Raw genomic sequence first — 20273 nt, 5'->3', positions numbered from 1 at the left:
AAGAGCGCTCCATTTGCAACCATAAAGGATTGTAATTCTGCCTGAAGCGAAGAAATAGGTGTCAGCTAGAGCACACTCTTTATAAGCAAAAAACAAAAAAATCCAAAAAACTCCAAATTCGCTGTGTACATAATAATGTTCATAAAACGTCTTAGGAGGTTTTCAGTTCCCTATATGTTTTCAGTTCCACTAGCTCCGAGCAAGAATACATTGCCGGCCCGAGAATTTTCATCCCAATTCATAATTTTTATGCCTTGATGCGGTCATCTGTGTAGGAAGAAGTTTGTTTTTCTACACTAATTCCCAACACTTTCCCCGATGGCGAATTGTCGAAACTCGCGATGCATATTACGACTCTGCAACCTGAGCTTAGCAAACTGATATCCGCTTTTAGAGACCGGGGCCCAGGACTGCAGCACGCACGATGATACGGGCTTGGAGATTATTTGAGCATTATAGTTCCTTCTTCTTTCTTCTCTAATTAGCTGTTGCAACAAGAAAGCTATCAATTAAATCGAATGCCTTGCAGGAAGCTGAGCTTATCTGCATTCAATTCACACATGTTCCTAATATTCTCTAGTAGCTGAATGTAATGTGTAAATGTTAGAAGTTTATGTCAAAGGAAAAATATTGTAACATTTCTTTAGCAAATAGTTTTTAGCGTTGGCACTTTTAGGAAAGCTGATATTCACAGAAAGGTATTCCTATGTCGAAATTTTCGATTCGTTTAAAAATATTCAGAAACTGAGTTACTTTTATTGGAAAGAATCCACCATGAACTTCACCTGGAAACACCTGTAAAGCCTGTAATTATGGGCACAGTTGTCACAGTGCCACTTGGATGTGTAGGAATATATAAATACTATTCATATCCGCCTAAACCGAGCTCTGTCAATAACATTGTATATGTACTATGCCCTCAAAGAGTGACATGATATTATTAAAGCTTGTCTTCCGTTGTATGCAGAACAAGTTGTACCACCAGGCGTGCGTGCTGAAGGCCAGTGACTGCACCGTTGTGTCCGGATTTGGAAGTGACTTGCGCCTCTTTAGTTAGAGGCGCAGTCGTCAACACAGAATTGCACAGTATTTGCAAAATAAATATGAGTTATATATAGAGACGACGTTCCGCCCTCCAGCTACTCGGATGCTGGAAACATCATAACTTTGGAAAGACGAAGAGCATATCATCAACGTGCACAGAGGCAGCATCCTAAGGAAACAGAGAAAGCAGAAACTATATAGTACTATAATTGTTTCGGCAATTCTTGTAGAAAGCCCGCTGCCTTTTTGGTTTATAGTTCGCTGATTGCATAGTGAGGCAGGAGTCTCGAGTCTTAGTATCATAGCGAATTCATGTGCCGTAGCAACAATGTACGAGAAGCAATAGACAATACAAACCTACAACAACCATGCACTCGCATGGTTTTGCGCACTTAAGGCGTAGGGCTTAAATGATTTGCACGAACTCACCTCGCTAAATGGATGGAAGCTCTTATGGTATAGGTTATGTAAGTTCTTCCAACCTGCTGAGGCCCAGTGATGTATTTCTCCTATCCTTTTTAGAGAGACAGCATTGGCTGGTGTATGACAGGAATGCTGGATAGTTCCATGGCAATTACAACGCCATTAACCAATAGATGTGCATTATAAATATGAAGCTGGAGCTTCATGCACTTGCTTGAACCTGGCTGCAATCAAAAATATTTATCGCAAAATGGACATCCATTTATATCTTTTGTGCTCTATGCAATGCCAGTCTGGTGTGTGTGGACAGCACGCGATCAGGGGATGGATTAACAGGAAGGGGTCCTGGTCCAAAATCCTTAAGTTCAGAGCTTATAACTCCTACCCCCTTACGCCCTCCCATTTTGCGCTGTTTAAGCTTTGACGCATTTTAGTTTCCTATTGAAAAACACACTTCACATTTACTCAAAGAATCTATGTACGGTTTATGAACATCACCTGAACATATACTTTCCTGCAGAGCACACGGACAGACTGGCACCTAGACCGGGCTATTCTCGAAAATCACAGGACACACTCCATCCTTCCTCAAAAATCATAACGCGAATTCTTGAAAAGTCAATTTCTCGAGCGGTGATTTTCTTGGCTAATTAGATAGCGCTAGACGATTGGCTGCAAGTGGGAGTGGTATAAACGTTTATTGCCAATATTCCTCCTACATGACATTTGAGCCCCCTCCATGTACGGAGGGACCTCTTACAAAACAAAGGAAAGCCCCTCGGTACTGGTGCGTAGGTGTTCCCAGTAATCTAGGGCCACCTCTGGAGAAAGAGGATATGTGAAGAAAGGACAGGTGAGTAGTGTGTGTAGATAGTCCCCAGGTTTTGCCACAGAGCTTGCAGGAAGAATGGAACTGATCAGGAAAGCGGGCATGGAGGAGGAGGTAGTATGGGGCTTTGCCCTTTTGTAGCTTGCGCCAATGGGCAGCTTGTGTTATTGTGAGATTCGGGAGAGGGAATGCGTAAGTCCTTCAATTTTAGCGGTAGTAGTTAGGGATGCCACAAAAGGACAGCAGGCACTCCCCTGCATCTGAGGAAGGACGTTTCTCCCCAGCCTGAAAAGTGAGACCTCGGGTCAGGGAGTGAGCCTCCTCATTACCGAGAATGCCCCTATGTGTGGGTGTCCAAATAAGTGAGATTGTTGAGGTTGCCAATAACGCAAAAGGCGGTGGGTGTTGGGGGACGCTATATCATTGGCAAATTTAAGGCTAGCCGATTTTAAATCCGAGATGATTTTCGTGGCGGGCGTAGATGTCATGGCTAGTGCAATGGCTGCCTCCTCCGCCTCTGTAGTAGACTCTGTGAGGATTGAACAAGCAGAAAGAAGGTTTGCATATATTTTTGCAACTGATAGTACCTTACGATGGGCGTTTGCATAAGTGGCTGCGTCTATATATGCTACATTGGGGTCTTCTTCATACTGTCTGTGTAAGGCTTACGCCCTGGCTGTTCTGTGGTTGCCGTCCCGTTTCGGGTTCATGTTTTTAGGCAGGGGGTACTAAAATGTTGGAGCGAATTGCAGGAGGTAATGGGGTGCCGCCAGATGGGAGTCCTGTTGGGGATATGTGCAGAGAAGAGAGCAGTGCGCGACCTGCTGGCGTACTTGGAAGGCAGGCCATTTGGGATGTCAGCATGGCTTCACGGATATCTTCATACGTATGCTGGGCCTCAGGCTTCAGTAAGCGGAAGACGCAGGGCTTTTTTGTGCAACTGCGGAGTAAGCTTTTACTCGATCACGCTCCTTGCTATAGCGAGAGGTAAGTATGGAAGAGCGTATGCAACTCTGATAGTAACGTATACTTGAGTGGGGCGGAGTGTATTTCTTTCATGAAGGCCTGTTTTCCGATGTGCTACACGAAGGATGGGTCGAGTAGTTTGTTGAGCATGAGTTTGGACAGCTTTTGATTACATCCCAATGGGCTACATGGGAGCAGAGAGTCAATTCACGCACTCTGAGTTTAGTTACTAGGGGAAGCAGTTGTGTACCGAGTGTCAGAGTGATAGGTGGACTATCAGTCGGAGAGGAAGAGTTGGGATTTAGACGGAGAGCAAGATAGGCCGCTCTCCTTCACATAAGTGTCAGTAGTGTTGAGGGCTGTTTGGAGGTGGGTCTCAATGGTGGCGTCACTGCCTCGGGATGTACAGACAGTGATGTCATCCGCATGGAGGGCGAAATGCATGTCTGGAATCTCAGTGGTTTTGGGAGATTATAAGGGCGATTTTAAAGAGTGTCGGTGAAAGGACCGCTCCTTGAGGTGTTCCCAGAGTACCGAGCTTTATGTTTCAAAGTGTTATGAAGGCCTAGTGTGAGAATCGCTGTTCGGTTGCTGAGGAAGGCCCTTATGTAGTTATACATATGGCTGCCCACTTGTAGCGTTTGAGGTGATTAAGAATGACAGATTGAGGTTGACTTCAAGAATGGCTGATGTATCGCGAGTTTTTGAATCAAGGATATGGCACTTTGGCTGTAGGAATACTCTTGAGTGGTCAGACCCGGACGGAATGCAAACATATTGTTGGGCAGGAGCTCCCATTCCTCGAGAAAGCTGCTTAGTCGTGTATGAATCACATGCTCGAATAATTTTCCTAGACTATAAGTGAGGGAAATAGGCTGAATATTGGTGGGGAGAAGCGATTTGCATGGTTGTGGTATGAAAACTACTTTTACCTCTTTCCACTAGGTCGGCAAGGTGGGTCGGCTACGTGCGAGCACAAACGAACTAGAGACGGGTCTTATGCATAATCTTCTCGCCAATTCTTGCCGCAAATACTATACCAATCGTCTAACAGTTTTCTGAACTCATCCAGCTAGAAGAAATTGCTCACCTAAGTCAATGTTTCTGCCGAAACTGCGATAGTATGTTCTATAGTATAGCATATAATGTCTATTACTTCAAACGTAGTAATAATGCAAGTCGCTAAATCTTTTTGAAATGATGGCTCCTGTAGAAAATGACAAACGATCCGCGCGCTGGAATCACAATGAGAAGGCCGCGTGCCGTCGACTGTCGAAAAATAGCCAATAAATGTTTGAATATTTCGCGGCAATATCATTTTATCCTAATTCCGCAGGCTGGTTCTATCAAACATTTGGTTATAATGTACAACCCACAGTTAGACTGGAGGTCGCCAATTTGAGTGCTTGTAGCAACAAAAAATACGGTATGCTCCGGGGAACTCTGCTCTTGCTTTACGAGACCTACGTACGGCCAAAACTTAAATTCGGCTCCATTCTCTTTTATGGGTGCTCAAGAGACAAGCTTGAACTTCATTTGTGTTGCAGCGACGAGCTTTGCGCCTTTACTTTGGTCCGCCCAAATCGGTAGCTGATGCTGTACTGTACTTGGAAGCACGGATACCGAATCTAAATTCGCGGTTTCATCTTTTCACTGTGCGAACGTTTTTAATGTCTTTGGAACCTGTCCCTAGATTGGCTAGCCCCATATTTACTTCGAACCCATCATACATTGCTAATATTTGGCTTAGGTATAAGCTCCCTTAAGTTGGGTCTACTAATTTCCTGTGGTCGAAACGTTCCGTATTAATAAATTCTTTTGTACAAGTTAACTACCTTCGGCCTGATATGGTATTCTCATTTGATGACACCCTCCCAAGGGATGCTAAGAATTTGTCTGCCAAAAGTATAAATGGCCTTATAGAGGAGTATCGGGACTATTTTCCGAGCTATATATTACAATATTTGCAGATGCCTTCCAGCAGAATGAAAAAGCAGCTATTGGCGTATACTCCCGCACCCTTGACTGCAGTTATTCATTTCGGGTCCCTGACTACACGCCTAATTTTTTTTGCTGAGTTTCTGGCCATTAAGTGGCCCTAATAAAGATTACTTGTAATACCTCTAAGTTTATTTTGCTTTCTGACAGTCTTTCCGTCTTGACAGCGTTAGAAAATTTGAGGGATACTCTGCTTTGCCGCTTCCTTTATTTTTATTCCTCCTTATATTACAGATGTACGCTTTCACTGGGTCCCTGGCCACTGGGGCATTACATCAAAGCAAAGTCCGCCCTTTGTGGACCCACTGTCCGATACTTCCCAAATACCGTTTACTTACATATAGCACGTTTTTAAGGTTTCCAACGTCTCCATTACCTGAGTCATGAGCCTCTCCGTGCTGCCGCAGACTACCAACACCTGAAAACGCCCCCTCTCCCCTGCCAGCCCACCGTTCACGCTCACCAAGAGGTGAGCGGTGAGAAAGAGAGAGAGGCGAGAAAGATCTCGCCACACCGTCAGCGATACTGACATTGTGGATGCTGGACCGCCCTAGATTCGGGAATCGTAAAAACCTTCTACTGATCCCTCGACATTTGAGACTTGTAGTGATGGTACCAGGTCACAGCAATGCGACTAAATTGGTTTCTAGCTTAGCGAAACGTCCGTCAATGGCCTTGTGGTACCTATCCTCCAAACGAAAGCGTAGGTATATCACAGCAACGACGTTTCGGAGAAGCATAGTAATTAAAGATGCAAACTGGACATCGTTTAAGATCTAGTGGTTACCTACATCTCAAATACCTTGGAGTAAGAAATTATGCCTTTCGCGGCAACTTGAGATCTCTATAATAAGGCTGCTGTGTCGTATCCCATCCCTAAATCTCTATCCTCAAGTCTGGTTTGGTACTTTATCGAGCCTGCGCATTTTGCGGAGAACAGGGATCATTAGATTATTTGTATTGCTTTTTCGCCGCTTCACAACGTTTAGAGTACGGTTCTTCGGAGGTCAGTAGCGCCCATATTGCTATTGACAATGTAGGAGGGATTTCCATCCACTGACGAGAGATTTTTGCGCGGAATCAGTTCATAAGGCGCTGGTATGTCCGGCCTAAATTACAGCAGGTGGTGAAAAAAATTGTGTGTTTGATTCTGTGATACTTTTTGCGCATCTAAGGGGTGAAGTTAATAACTGGTGCATAACTAATGGGTGGACACATTGCGAGAAGTCATTTATTTTCTTTGCGCAGTTAGAGTGTGTTTGTGTAATAATTTGTCAATTGGGAACAGTTGACACACACTGAAGGCTACAGGTCCTCTTCAGCACGTCCTTTTAGTGGTCCTGCAGATAAAAACAGTCATACAGGCATTAAAAAGAAGCTTACAATGAAACAAAATGACGCGATAGCGTAAGCTACCACCTGACATGCAAAGCCCCTCTTTAACCAATTAGTATGACAGTGCCTAGGTGCCCGAGGGGCAACGTGAATGCAAAGATGCTGGCAGGCTGATTCTGGCATCACCCTCCCATATGAAGGAGAGACCCGAGTTGGTAGCTCCTGCCAAACGTAACGCCAGGCAACCCTACGTCCTGTAATTTCTCGGCTATGACAGCTGCCAGCTGCAACCTACCAGCGCCATGGTTTTCGCTCACAACGACGAAGCCGGACTTTCGGGGAACGGGACCTTTAACATATATCGCGTTAAAACCAGGAAAAGGTTTAGAGGACACTTTGGATCACAAAAGTGGGTTGAGACGAAAGCCTTTATAGTCTAATTAAGCTTTTAAGCAACAAAATTAACACTTCTTTTTGGGCGAGATGGTTCATTTCGACTATGTGAAAAAATTTGAAACAGCGCAAACACACAACCACAAAATGTAGACGACTGAAGAGACAAATCTGGTATGAAATACATTCAGGATTGGGTATATCAATTTATCGTCTATAGGATAAACAAGCAAGAAACCGGGTAGAGCTGTCGTACAAGCTCTTCTTCTTCTTCCTTGAGTGGCTGAGTGAGCCACTCAAGGAAGCGTTGAACGAAGTGCAGCTCGGTTGTTTCTAATTAAGGAATACAACTGTAAAGGAAAGGAAACAGGCACCGCGAAACAGATTCCGCGAAACAGACACCGCGCTAATAACTTTTTCTTTTCTGCCATAGTAAATTGTTGACCCATTGCTACTATATTTAAAAGCGCCCATACGTAGCAGTCTTCACTATCATCGCTACAGTAGGTTGGCGATGTGAGCGGCCGTACCCGTAGCTTCGCTGAGTGCCGAATGACGACACTAGCCACCTCGGCTTTTAACAGCATTGCACGCTCTGTTCAGGCCGAGGCCGTTGAAGTGCCGGGCGGCGTTTGCAGCAAGAACTTCGTTGTCAAGTTCGGGAACGGGATCTATGGCTGGCGCACACGAAGCGACGGCTCTACTTCGGGCAACGATGGCATTAATTAATTTCGGCGGGTGCTAAAGCACGCAAATTGCTGAGGGAAATCAATCCCGAGTTCGCGTTTATGTCCGCTATTGCATTATTTCACCCATACACCTCACCGCTGCTTCCTCGATGCGATAGCTCGCTATAAATGATGGCAGCGTGATGGCGACGTTCTTTTCTATAACGCTCACTCTCGCCCACATGACAATGTATAAGCTACAAATATCCCTACTTTTCTAGATTACTCCATGAATTTCAAGCTGTTTAGCCTATCTGTAAGCTGTGTATGTGGTCGTCATAACAACGACATTCATGCTCAAACTTCTTGTCGCTTTGACTTGTGGCTTTCCTTTTCTTCACTTTGTGTAGTTTTTTTTTCTTGTAATAAAAATGTTTAGTGCGGCTATTCTTCGCATCAGTAATTACTGCCGAAAGGTTTTATTTTTTTTATTTTTTTTTTTCAAACCAATGCGCATGTGCTTCGACTTATTGTCACTAGATAGCGCCACCATGCACCCAACTTGTGGTGGACGCTGTGGTACGGCCAACAATAAAGATGTGTTCGCGACGTTTGCAGCGCACGCAACGCAGTGAGCGACAAGTACGCACATTTACTACGTACGCCTAATTAAATGTGCCTAGTAGGTCCAGCGCAACGGCGCGCTTGATTGCGGAGATGATGTGTTTAACCCACTTGTGACGCCATCTTGGATCCGTCGCGTCAAACGGCAGATGTTTAATCCTGCTTAAACCTGGTTATAACGAGCGAAAGCAGCAGCTGCGTTGGCTCAGTGGTTTTGACGCCCGGCTACTGAATGCGAGTAGCTCGTTTCGAACCTCACCGGTTCAAATCCATAGCTTTATAACAAAGAGCGGTTAGACACGATTCGTCATTGATCGGTGGCAAGCGAGTGATTTCGCGTCGATGTAAGCAGCCTGTTGATACACACGAGTCACTCACCCGTCGCAATGAGGAATGCACCACGTGCCGTCCCATCCGCAAAAGGGGTCCGCCACACAAGAGGCACAACTCAAGTGTGCTGAGCAGTCGTCGACCCGGTACTGGCGCACATCGCTGTCCGTGAACACGTACAAACTGCGGTGCTGCGAATGGACACAATTAGGAGTTTCATGGATTACTATTATATTCAATACTATTGTCATCGCCGCTAATATCGACTATGTGTAGTACATAAAATGGGCCATGCCAGGTGTTCAGTTTCCCCTACTACGTGCTACGCATAGCCATTGTATCACCAAATTTTCTTACGACATCCAACTACTTGGCTTATGCTCAATGTTTTCCATGTTATAATTTCTTATATCGGCCACTTTGCGCCTATTGATTAGCTTTGATATCTCTGCCAATTTCTATCTGGCCTACTGGATTGGAGGCTTTCATACTTTGGCGTTTCTTAATCAAATCTTTCATCTTCTTAGACAGCTTACCGACAGCTTTAGACGAGCTTTACAACTTCTATTAGCTTGCTACCTTTCGAAAACTGGTGTTACCCCCCGAGACTTGTCAACATTACTTCAGATATTTCAGTAATAATTATTAGGCTCATCGTTTGACTTTGCTATCTAAATTGATTGCTCATGCATTTGCACATCCTGCCATGAGTTGCTTAGCAAAGGATCTACGAATCGCAAATTACTAAAGTATCTTTCTAACAATCTTAAAATCAGTTGCTCGCAGTCCTAATTTTAACGCCTGATTAAAAAAAAAATACTGAACACCGGCTTAGAGATCGTCACTCTCTACCCAAAAACTTTTCCAGCTTTGATTTCATTACTTTCTTGTAGATGATTATCGTGGCTGTAAATCTTCTATGGATGTCTTCAAATGTCTTTCGCGTGACTGCTGGTGTTTCCACTAACTCAAATGCTTTCTCGTAATCTACAACGACGATATGTAGACGTAATTATATTCTGCACATTTCTTTATCACCTTTTTGATAGCCTGAATATGATCCATTGACGAATAGCCTTTACATAGGACTGCCCGCATACACTCACTGAATGCTAACTGCTATTCAAATATAGCTAGAATCGGTTTTCGCAATTTATGAAGCTAAATAATAGTTTCTGTCCTGCTTATTTTTGTACGCATACCTAATCAAGTTACACATGCTGTCCAACTAGTCGGTGCATATAGCTCAAATTCTTCATTAACATGAACGCACCAAGGAAGATCGAACACGAGATGCACTACACCCAGCCCGACAAATTTCTAGTCTTAAGAGTGGTACAAATAAGGTCAAGTGATAAAGACCCGTTCCGCAACCAGCCTGTTGCTTCCTGTATTAAATTTAACGTTATCTTAATCTTATCCAATCTAAATTTCATTTGTACGCGTGCAGTGAAAAACAGAAGACAGGTTGCGTCGCCCTGCCCCCCAGGTTAGCTTTTTTTTTTTTTTTATTGTGGACAAAAACCTCGTCAGTCATGTTGTCTAATGCAGTCATCTATAGAGCTAGCGTTCGTCAGAGCCCTAATCTCCCTTGGTTTCATATGCATGGCTGCCTATAAAAAACGTAGGCATTCATTGTCACTCTCTCCTACCAAGCTATATTTTCTTCTGAGCTCGTTTCAGAATTCGTCAGTCATGTAGAGCGCTAATGAAGCGCTTATATGGCCAAATACAGCCCTACTAAATCCTAGCTCATCAATAAAATAAACATTATCGAGTTGGCCGGTACAAAGCGAGCAATACACGCATTAATAAGTTAGCGATGCGGGAAAATTATATGAAGCCAGCTGGTCGTCTAGACCTACCTGTACAGACACCAGCATCTTCCGAATTTCATCCGTGGAGACTTTGAATGAATCCACCTGACGGGCACGAGGGGGTACCACCCCTTCGGTGACAATGTCTTGCACCAGCTTCACCACCAAGCCCGTATCTGCGACCGTACATGTTCCTCAATAAAGTTTTACAGCCGGAATGACATGCTTTTCTCTTTTAGGAGCATAAAAACGCATAAATAGCTCACATTTTGGAAAAGCTACACTGATCCACTTTGAATGGGCTTCAGGTTAAAATAATGGACTAAAACCTATGCTTGAAGTGCCAACGTCAAACGGGAACACTGACATATGTAGTGAATAGTAGAGCGAAAGTGCCGCTCAAGAGCAAACAGGAGGAGGAAACATGTCTCATGACTAATTATTTTTGCATCAAAATCATTCTAGTTGAAGTGAACTTGATAAAAATATTTTTCATCAGACATGTTCCTTCTCAACGGTATAGTTGTGTAGCTTTTCTCTATTCCGTGCCTGTTTTCATGTGCTGCGCTGATTTGGGCATATGGAACCGATAAGGATAGCAATTTGTTTCGGTGGGAAAGTTTTAAAAGAAAATCAGAGTTTAAGCACTTTGAAGGCCCAAAGCCAAACACACTTCACATTTCAAGCTGAAATAATGCTCTTGCGCATTGCTGCAGATCCGTGAAAAAAAAAAAAAAAGCAAATATTCTTGGTTTAGGTACAGCTACGTGAAATTATATAGTTTGATGTTTGTTTCTTATACCTACCGTATTAACTGTAGGCAGAGGAAAGACCGACGGCTGGGACGTGCTTGACAGACTTTCATATTGCCGCAAACCACTGTAATCTTTATTTATTGGTGCTGAAAGCCGCCGGTCACTTTGCTTGTAACGCGCAAAATAATCTTGTGCTCTTTGCGTCTTTATCACTTATTGGCACAGTAAACTGCGCCGGGGCGTATCTTGAATGATTGCAGCCAAGCCAGACGCCTTAAACTGTGCTCCAGGTTGTCCAAGCTGCTTTTGGTCTGTTTATCTAGATGTTTCTTTGCCAAGTTTAATCTGCGTGCTGAAGAATGCAGTAGGCATTCGTAGTTCGACCACCAGTGAGTACTTTTGATAATATTGCCGCCGCCGAGTTGCTTACTTGTGCACGCAACGTAGCCCAATGAAGAATTCTTTTGAGGTCCAAGCCAATCTTTTTTGGTAGCCAACAGCATTGTTGCAACAATCGACATTGATTGCTGTGCTGAATACTGCTAACGTGAAGATCCCTATGAAATGTATTCCGCCGAATAGAAACCGTCCTTGGTTTCGTCCAGCAGCATAAACACCCCACCTTCCATGGACTGTCATATGAAGAAGCCGAATACTGGCTAGATGTTTGCGAACGTGTGGAAAGATTCAACGCTTGGAACTACTAAAAATCAGGTAAGTCTTCTTCGCCATTCACTAACCTGCTTGGATGTGCTTTGAAAACCACGAATCTTCTACGAAGTAGTGAAAAAAAAAATCAAGACCGCGCTTTTGAAGACCTTGATGAACGTCATCTGAAAAGAAAGAGCCTAGTCCTTCCTTTATTCATGAGTTTAACTACCGCATATGTCCATCTTGGCTTACTTAGAAGGGATGAAGTCACCACGCCGATTCTGACAAGACCGAAGCGAACGAAGTGAACATGCTGATGTGCGTTTTTAAATAGTAACATTTTGCTGGCCTTCTATGCCGGAAGCCAGGATTTGTGGCGGAGTTAGCTGGGAAGCCACAAACATCAAGAAGGAACTTAGATGTCGAATCCACCAGTACAAATGACCATTTAAAGTACTATCAAGAAGTCATTATGACAGCTCACCCAAAAACGGAAACAAGTTGCAGGATCTTAACCGCGAGATATTTCGGCAGAGGCGACACTTGTGAACGCCGTCCGTGAATAGAATTACAGCGAGCGCTTTTCATCGAAATCAATCGTTCGATAAACTTCCACCAACAAGGATCGAAATATAATCGAAGAAAACATCAGGCCACTACGTCAAAGGCCCTACCCTGTTTCGGGGAAAAATCGCCACGCCACGTGAGACCAAATGGAAGAAATGCTTCGCGATGAAGTCATTCAGCCACCGAAGAGCCCCTAAGCACCACCGGTTGTTCTGGTGAGAAAGCATGTCGGCATATTCCGATTCTGCGTGTATTAATAATTAACGTCGCTTGAGCAACGTAACGAACAAGGTTGTCCACTCACTACCAAGCATCGACGGCACGGTAGACCGGCTCTGCAATGCAAGGTACCTGTAATTAATGAACCTTAAGGATGGTCACTGGCTTATAAAGTTCGATTAGAGAGATCGCGAGAAGATCGCATTTCTTATGCCGTATGGCCTTTACGAGTTCAAGATCGGGTCAGGTCCTCAATTCAACATCATGAAGCTTTCTTTATGCCTTTGGAGTCGACATTGTAGAGCCTGTGTAGCCTTTTCCGCTCCGGGCTGCCAAAGTCACGCGGAAGCTGACTATTAAATTCCTGCCAAGTCGTGAGGGTTGATTCCTGATTCTCGAACCACGCCTCGGCAGAGTCCTCAAAAGCTAAGTAGACATTCCGCAACATACAGTGGTCGTTGCAGTCGTTGTAGGTGGCGACATGGTCACAGCCGTCAAGCCAATCTTGAACATCTTCAAAAGAGGTCACTCTGGAGGGATCTTTGAATGCGTGGAGAATGGATGATGACCGGGAAGCTGTAGTGTCTGGCAGGCCACTAGTTTGAGTGGTAATTGTGACGGGCACACCGTCAGCAGGGGGATTCAGGTGAGTGGCTAATTCGGGTGGAAGGCTTTGCAGGCGGTGGCTTGTCCGAGGGGCTGGTGTTCGCGTACTTCGGAAGTGCCATTCCCGAGTCGCAATGATTTCTTAATTTTTGTCTCCCTAATCTAGAGCACAGAAGAGCCCGTTCTCACTGCGTGTCGTTTCCGTATATCGCGATAGCGTTAAATGCCAGTTTTCCTGAAAATCATTCGACGACGTAGTTGGCACTGCCTGCGCCGGCGTTGCGAGCGAAATATCAAGAGCGTACCTATTCGTAATAAGACCTGTAAGCTACAACATTATTTGCCAGACTACACGACATAGGTATAAAGCCACACTTAAACTAAGCCGCATGCGAATGTGAATGCGCGGCATTGGAATAGTTGTCTAATTTGAGATCCAAGGGACTAGGTGTCGATTCCCATATCACGGAAGCTGCCAGGTTTGAAAATTCCCGCCAGCACGGTTGCGTCGTGTAGTCTCGTATCATCAAACAACCCACCAACAAGTCAGTGCCAGGTCCAGTGACTTGACAACTGTCCCCTGTTAAAAGCATTCCGCCAAGCGGTGTTTTCCTGCCGTTACCTACAACCAGCCTAAAGTGCGACCCTGATTACGTCGACCACCCTTGTCGTTGCAGCCGGCTGCTGATCAATTCTACTTGGATGCTGTTTTGAGGAAGTCTTCGGTAAGCGCTGCCAATGACAGTTTAATGCGCAGCACCAGCCTGGGGTCATGACCATGCCGTCACTGGAGGAGTAAATTGGGAGTAGTTGCATGGGTTCTTAATTAAAATTGAAAGAAAAGTTCCAGAATGGGGCGCATTTTCGGAAGGCGTTTACACGCACAAAATATTTAATTCGTTTTCCACCTATAGCCCGTGGTAAGACCAGTTTCAGCCATGAGTTCAGAAAAGGTCGCTGATAACTGGAACCAGCTCGTTTGCAACGCTTACCCGTGGCCACGTAGCAGATGACCCAGGAACCCCAGTCCTCGCTGAACACGGACACGGCAATGGCACGAAATGCCACGCCCGAAAGCGTGTAGAAAGCCCGATTATGGCGCTGCTTGGGCGACCCAGCGAGCAGCGGATGCGAAAGCAAGAAGTTTGTCTCGGCGGGGTCAAGTTTACGGGAGTCCGCCGTGCAGGCGGCACCCATCCCCGTGTAGGTGGTCGTGTTGGCGCTCACGGGCTTGCTTAGGGCATCCCTGCTTAAGGTCACCTCGATAAACCTGGTGCTGTTGAACGCCCTTTCGATGTCCTCCCGCCGGAAAGCACACACCGCAGAGTCGGGATACCCATGGCTGAAACGAAAGATTTGCGCAACGTTTATGTAGCGTGCAAGACTGCGTGTGGCGGTCGTGTTAACTCTGCCCCATTCGTTTATACATGATGTGTTCAAAATCTTAGAAATACAGCTGAGAGAAAGTAACGACGGTGACCTGGAGGTGATGGAGTTAGGAAGAATTGGAGAAGAGCACCTGTAGCAAGTTAAAATTTCCTTTACCCTTGTTATTGTTTGTTCTTGTTTGTTTACACCAGGTCACCCTTGTTGTCACTCCCGTTCACTTTTCTGCCGGTTCATCTTCATTTGTCTTGAGGTGAGCGCGTGCCTTTTTCTTCGCCATCCTTTTGCGCAGTAAGCTGATTCTGTTTTTGTATTAACTGCGGGTTTGCGAAACATATAATATAATATAATATAATATAATATAATATAATATAATATAATATAATATAATATAATATAATATAATATAATATAATATAATATAATATAATATAATATAATATAATATAATATAATATAATATAATATAATATAATATAATATAATATAATATAATATAATATAATATAATATAATATAATATATTGGAAATAAACGCCACTGGCTAGTCAGCACATGTATTGTATTCTTGCTCTGTCCTATGGTAGCTATGTCTCCACCATGAGATAAGGTAATGTGTAAGATAAATAGTACAAATTAATAGACTAGCTATTAAGGGAGTTCAAAGTGAGTGTACTTGTAAGAAAATCCACAAGGGTAACAGCGAACTGGTGTCTTTACCACTGTACCCGCTTTGTTTTTCTGTAAATTTAGGCTGCTTTGTTTATTTGCCAAAAAGAAAAACTATCACGTGACGGCCTGCTGCCGCATTTCCTACCCTCAGCGCACTCAAACCATCCCATAACACTTTGTTCTCCGAGATGCGTCTAGGGCACTGAAGTAGCCCCGCTGTAAGCACTTCTTTTCGCGTGTGCTTTTTAAGGCTGGCAGAAATAAGTTACATAACTGGTAGGTTAGCTGGTAGCTCCACCATTCTCCTAAGCTGTTTCTCAAGACGCTGTACAGATTCTTAACTGACACTTCGTTCTTGATGTCAATAATTAAAGAAGTTGGATGTCTAGTTCCTTTTTTTAATACAGTTTGGAGAACAAAAATATTTTATGCAAGCCCACGTGATTCAACAGCTCTCAAGTGGCTCCACTGGGGCTAGAATACTGAGACGTTCCTAAATACCTGGTCACATTTAACTTTCACCATTGGGAAAAGTTAATGCGTTTACACAACCCAATGCAGATCTCCCTAGTCAAGTACAAAATGCGCAATAAACCGATCATTTACATTTCCCCGGAAGTTAGAATAATAGTATAGAACAGTGGCGATGCGTTAGGACACTGTCAAGTATAATTTTCTTAATTCTGCTTACGTGACGGTGGTGAAGGCACCAAAGAGCACGCCGGTCTCCAACTCGGGTACCCAAGAGGAGGCATCTGTTGACGTCACATTAGCAACGAAGACATCTTAACAAGGAAGATTATTCAAGCTTGGCAATTTATCTATTTTCAAGAAGCTGTATAATCCCAGCAATAATATGAATAATGGTCTACTAGAGGTACACAAATTTAGTAGGCAAATGCCACAGTTGTCACCTGACACTAGTTTATTGAATATCCCCTTACTGCTTCAAAAAAAAAAAAGACAATAAAATTCTTGCAGAAAGTTCTCCGCATTTACAATTCCCCAAACACCAAGGTAAATGTCGAGTTTCCACACCTTATAGCGCACAAAGTTAGTACGTGGTTTGGTTATAAACCTATAACAACACAGATACTTTTAGAGCTGATGCATATAGATTTACAAAATAATCCATCTAGAAATAGAGCCAAAGTAGAAAGAGGCGGTGATAAACTTTTCAATACAAGTTGAGCCGTGTGCCCTTTCTTCGTATTGCTTAATCTGTTTCCTGCTGGGTTGTTTGTGATGTTTACGCTCCTACTTTGTTACACAGTGTTACAATGTTGCGCTCCTACTCTCATAATACAATCTGTTGGGCAATGGGGCAAAATCTGCAAGAGCAGTGAGCATACATGTGAAAAGGATGAGAATCCGCCTAAGTGTTGCAAACGTCCCTAAGGGAGGCTACATGCAATTGATGATGGTTTTGATCGATTAGCGAAACAGAAAACATAACCACCAATCAAATTTCGCAGATGATGTTGCGGCGAAGCTCACGACACTGGTGTGAAGATGAGCGCCCGAACATGAGCGGCACTTAAGGCTTGTATGGGCAATCCAGCAGATGAATAAAAATCGCCTCAACATCATTGTCACCATCTAAACTGACACCTGGTTGGACGTTAAAAGCAGTTAACCACCTTTTAAACAAGAGAATATAGATCAGTGCCATTTTCTGTCCCCTAATTGGTCCGTATATGAGCAAATCGTTGACTTGTGCTGCCACTACAGTACTGTGCAGGCGGTCGTAAGTAGGAGCTGTGAGCAAGATCGAACGTTTTCTTTTCTAATTAGGAACGTTTCAAACGATCGTCCCTGCTAATTCTGTCCACGCGTTCTGTTCTGTACTCACATATTGCATCGAAAGTAAAGTGCTGCTTCCGTGTGTTCTCCGGAAATTGCAAGAAGTTGGTGCAGACTAGACGGACTTTCATGTACGAAGTCCACAACTGCACCCTTCTTCCGGTTCCCGGTGCACCACCGAAGTCGTTCTGTCCGCGCGGAGACCGGAAAGTAAAAATAAATATTTACGGGTCTAGGCTGTCCCCGGCTGCTTAAGACTCTCGAAGTTTATGCTAAGCGCCGACGTTTTATGTCATCCTGAACCTTACTTTAACCTCACTGACGTTCCAATCTTGAGTGTTTCTCTCTTTTTCTTCGTTTATCTCTCAGACATGCCGGTTGCAGAAAAGTATTTGTGCTGGTTCTGCATATTGAAATAATTTCCTATAGCGAACAGGCGTGGGACTGGTGTTCACACGTACAGCCACCCAAATATTTAACTGGCCTGCCTGACAGATGCATTTTCTGTGCTGCTGCGCCTTTGCGCTGATAAAACCTGCCGGAGGGTCACGATTAAGCTAGGGCTTAGTGAGTATTTGCTTATATTTGGAATTTCAGCAAGTTACCTCCTCTGTAGCGCTCAGAATCACAGTTAGTGCGGCTGTCACGCACACCAGTTAGTTTGGGAAGCTGTCTACTTAAAAATACAAATACCCAGAAATCTGGCGCATTTTCTGGAAAACGTTTTTGAACGTAATTTTTTTATGGATTATATAAATTGAAATTTCAATCAATATATCTGCACCCCTTCTGCCAGCAGGCTGCTTGTTTTTTTGCTATTAATTTTAAAAAAGCGTCCCATTGGTTTTTCGTGGGACACACTGTGAGCGCAGGATAAATTTCAAAAACAAAATTTATGCATCGCAAGACTTGACCCTTCAAATTAACGTGTCCAAACATTTTTTTTTACAATATTCAAGAGCTGTCCCACAATTTCAAATATTCATGAATTTCTATCGCAGTTTAACTGCTCGCCACCAGCGCATGGAAGCTTTAGAACAATGTTTTTCCACGCATCAAAAACTTACACCTTTCCCATCAACTTGTGCATAACAGTATCCTAAACATTGTAACGCGTCTATGTTATCCTACAGTTACCTGACAATTAAAAGACGTCCAAGAATCCTGGACTTGCCTCAGGCTACGCATATCTTACACTCATTGTATTGGAAGCAGTTAGCGGGAATTGCCATCGAAATATGAGTGTTTTTGATAAAAAGGACTCTTAAGAGAGTTGTAACAAAATGTCAAATCGAAATCCTTTCCACCACTTAATCTTTAGGTTCCATTGAGTTATTGTGCCTTCGTTTCAACATAGGTTTGCGTGGAAATAATTGGTTGCACAATAATGTCAATATAAATCATCGTAATTATCAGCTATACTCTAATTTCAATGCATTTAATCTTTATCTTTAATTAACACTTTGCCGTTAAAGCCCCTCCCCTCACACACACCTATTCCAGCCTTTCATCACTAACTGCCTCCATAGGTTGCTATAAATAGGTCCTGCATGGGAAGTTTATAAAGCTAAACAGTTAAGACATGGGTTATTAAAGGACTCCATAGTCAAGTATTCACTAAAAAAATTTTTTGTCGGCGGGCCCGAAACGACTGGCAGAGGTACGCTATTATTTATTATTTTTGGTAGCCTCACAATACACTATGTACCTTAACAATGGCGATGAAGTAGAACGTACCTTGCACACCCGAGCCATGGCGGAAAGTATGTTGACGCCGCACGGCCTTAGCTCCGCGGCTTGTTCTCGAAAGATGAAGTAGGCGTGTGCGCCAAAAGACAATGCGCCCACCGAGTGAGGCTCTGTGGAGATGGAACGCAGTGGTTCGCAATGCACTTGCAACGAATACAAATTTGCATGACTAAAGGAAAGAGCGCCCATACATGGCGGAAGCCATTTAATTTGGGTTTCACTGACCGGGAAAAAAATGCCTGTACCAAACTGAACGCTCAATTCTTAGGAGTACCACACAGTGTCTACAGTAGGGTGTCGTTCGTCAACATACATTTATTCATTGGAAAAACCTAAATAATTGCTTCTTGATATAAGTTTGCGTGCCAGTAGCTATTGCCCGCCAACGTGTGGATTGCACGCACACTGTCGAATAGGCGAATACTATACCCCTCAAGGACCCTCACGGCATGAACAGCCTCTCCCCGTTAGCGCCCCCCCCCCCACCCCCACCCCCCTCCAACTTAAAAAAATATTAGGGAGCACTTAGCTGCATTTTTAAGTGTATGACACGGTAGCGTTAAAGATTCCGCCTGCGGCAGGCCTTGCGGATTTTCGTTCGCGTACATACGGTCTGAAACTTGGTTGACAACCGATTCCTAATTTTGGGCCTTTATTATCTAGCACATATCCCAACTACGCCGACGCCGGATTGCTTGGAGGACGGACCTTTAACACAGGCGTATTAAAATAATTCCGTTGTACATTATTGAGGGGCGTGGGCATACTAACGCTGTAGCGCGAGGCCCCGTCCGCCATAACATCAGCGTCGTCGACGTTATATGGGCGAGAAATCAAGGGAATTAGTCTGGGAAGTTGGCACTGATAGACCTCCTCCATGTTTACAAACAAACAAGGTGATCGAGGTGGCGCTGCAGGCGTCTGCGATCCCACGGTATGCAAAAAACATGGGAGCGGCACTGTGGTCAACCTTGTCAAGAGCGTGTTACTGTGAGGTGCAGCCGCCTTTTTTGGCAGAAGAAATAACCACGTGCTAAGGGGGTTTACACGAACCCGAGAAAAGCCGAGTCAGGCCCCCTTTTAGAGGGAAAGGGTAAAACGCAAAGGAGGAGAGCAAAACACCAGTCACGCGTTTCCTATTCAAAACTCGCTCTTTCTCTTAAATAATCGACTCGACCCGCTTTCTGCCTAGCTCATGTACACAAGGCTGTGTATTTCGTGAGCCTCAGCGGTGAGGACAAATGCGTCACATGAAATAACTCCACGTACACGGCATGCGGCGCCCGGTCCCGCACGCCGTACCAAACGGAGAGTGGGTTCAAGAGGCACAAACGAAACGTTGCTGCCCGGCAGAGGTAATAAGCAAAGTTATCTATTTGCTGTTTGCTTCCAGCAAATCAACCGCGAAACGCGTCGAGAATTTAAATGTTTCGGGTGC

The 20273-nt window shown here is 44.2% G+C and overlaps 2 protein-coding genes across 2 annotated transcripts in view; one reads left to right on the top strand and one right to left on the bottom strand.

Moving 5' to 3' along the window:
• Positions 1-6562, top strand: part of LOC146198500 (semaphorin-2A-like) — a 36034-nt gene extending 29472 nt beyond the window's left edge. Inside the window, exons 14-15 of the mRNA XM_084591917.1 lie at positions 5668-5729; positions 6549-6562. Of these exons, the coding sequence (XP_084448043.1) occupies positions 5668-5729; positions 6549-6562 (76 nt within the window). The remainder of the gene's footprint in view (positions 1-5667; positions 5730-6548) is intronic.
• LOC146198499 (semaphorin-2A-like) overlaps positions 6467-20273 on the bottom strand; it is a 32511-nt gene continuing 18704 nt past the window's right edge. The window contains exons 8-14 of the mRNA XM_084591915.1: positions 18824-18945; positions 17136-17274; positions 15975-16038; positions 14218-14567; positions 10476-10603; positions 8659-8801; positions 6467-6600 (exon numbers count right to left, since the gene is read on the bottom strand). Coding sequence (XP_084448041.1) covers positions 6579-6600; positions 8659-8801; positions 10476-10603; positions 14218-14567; positions 15975-16038; positions 17136-17274; positions 18824-18945 — 968 coding nt within the window. The 3' untranslated portion in view covers positions 6467-6578. The remainder of the gene's footprint in view (positions 6601-8658; positions 8802-10475; positions 10604-14217; positions 14568-15974; positions 16039-17135; positions 17275-18823; positions 18946-20273) is intronic.

This window comes from Amblyomma maculatum, chromosome 2 (genome assembly GCF_055883805.1).
Source record: "Amblyomma maculatum isolate TAMU_Amacu chromosome 2, ASM5588380v1, whole genome shotgun sequence".
In the NCBI taxonomy this organism is placed as follows: domain Eukaryota; kingdom Metazoa; phylum Arthropoda; class Arachnida; order Ixodida; family Ixodidae; genus Amblyomma; species Amblyomma maculatum.
Note: the sequence above shows the minus strand (reverse complement) of the source record. Positions and strands in the feature narration are given on the sequence as shown.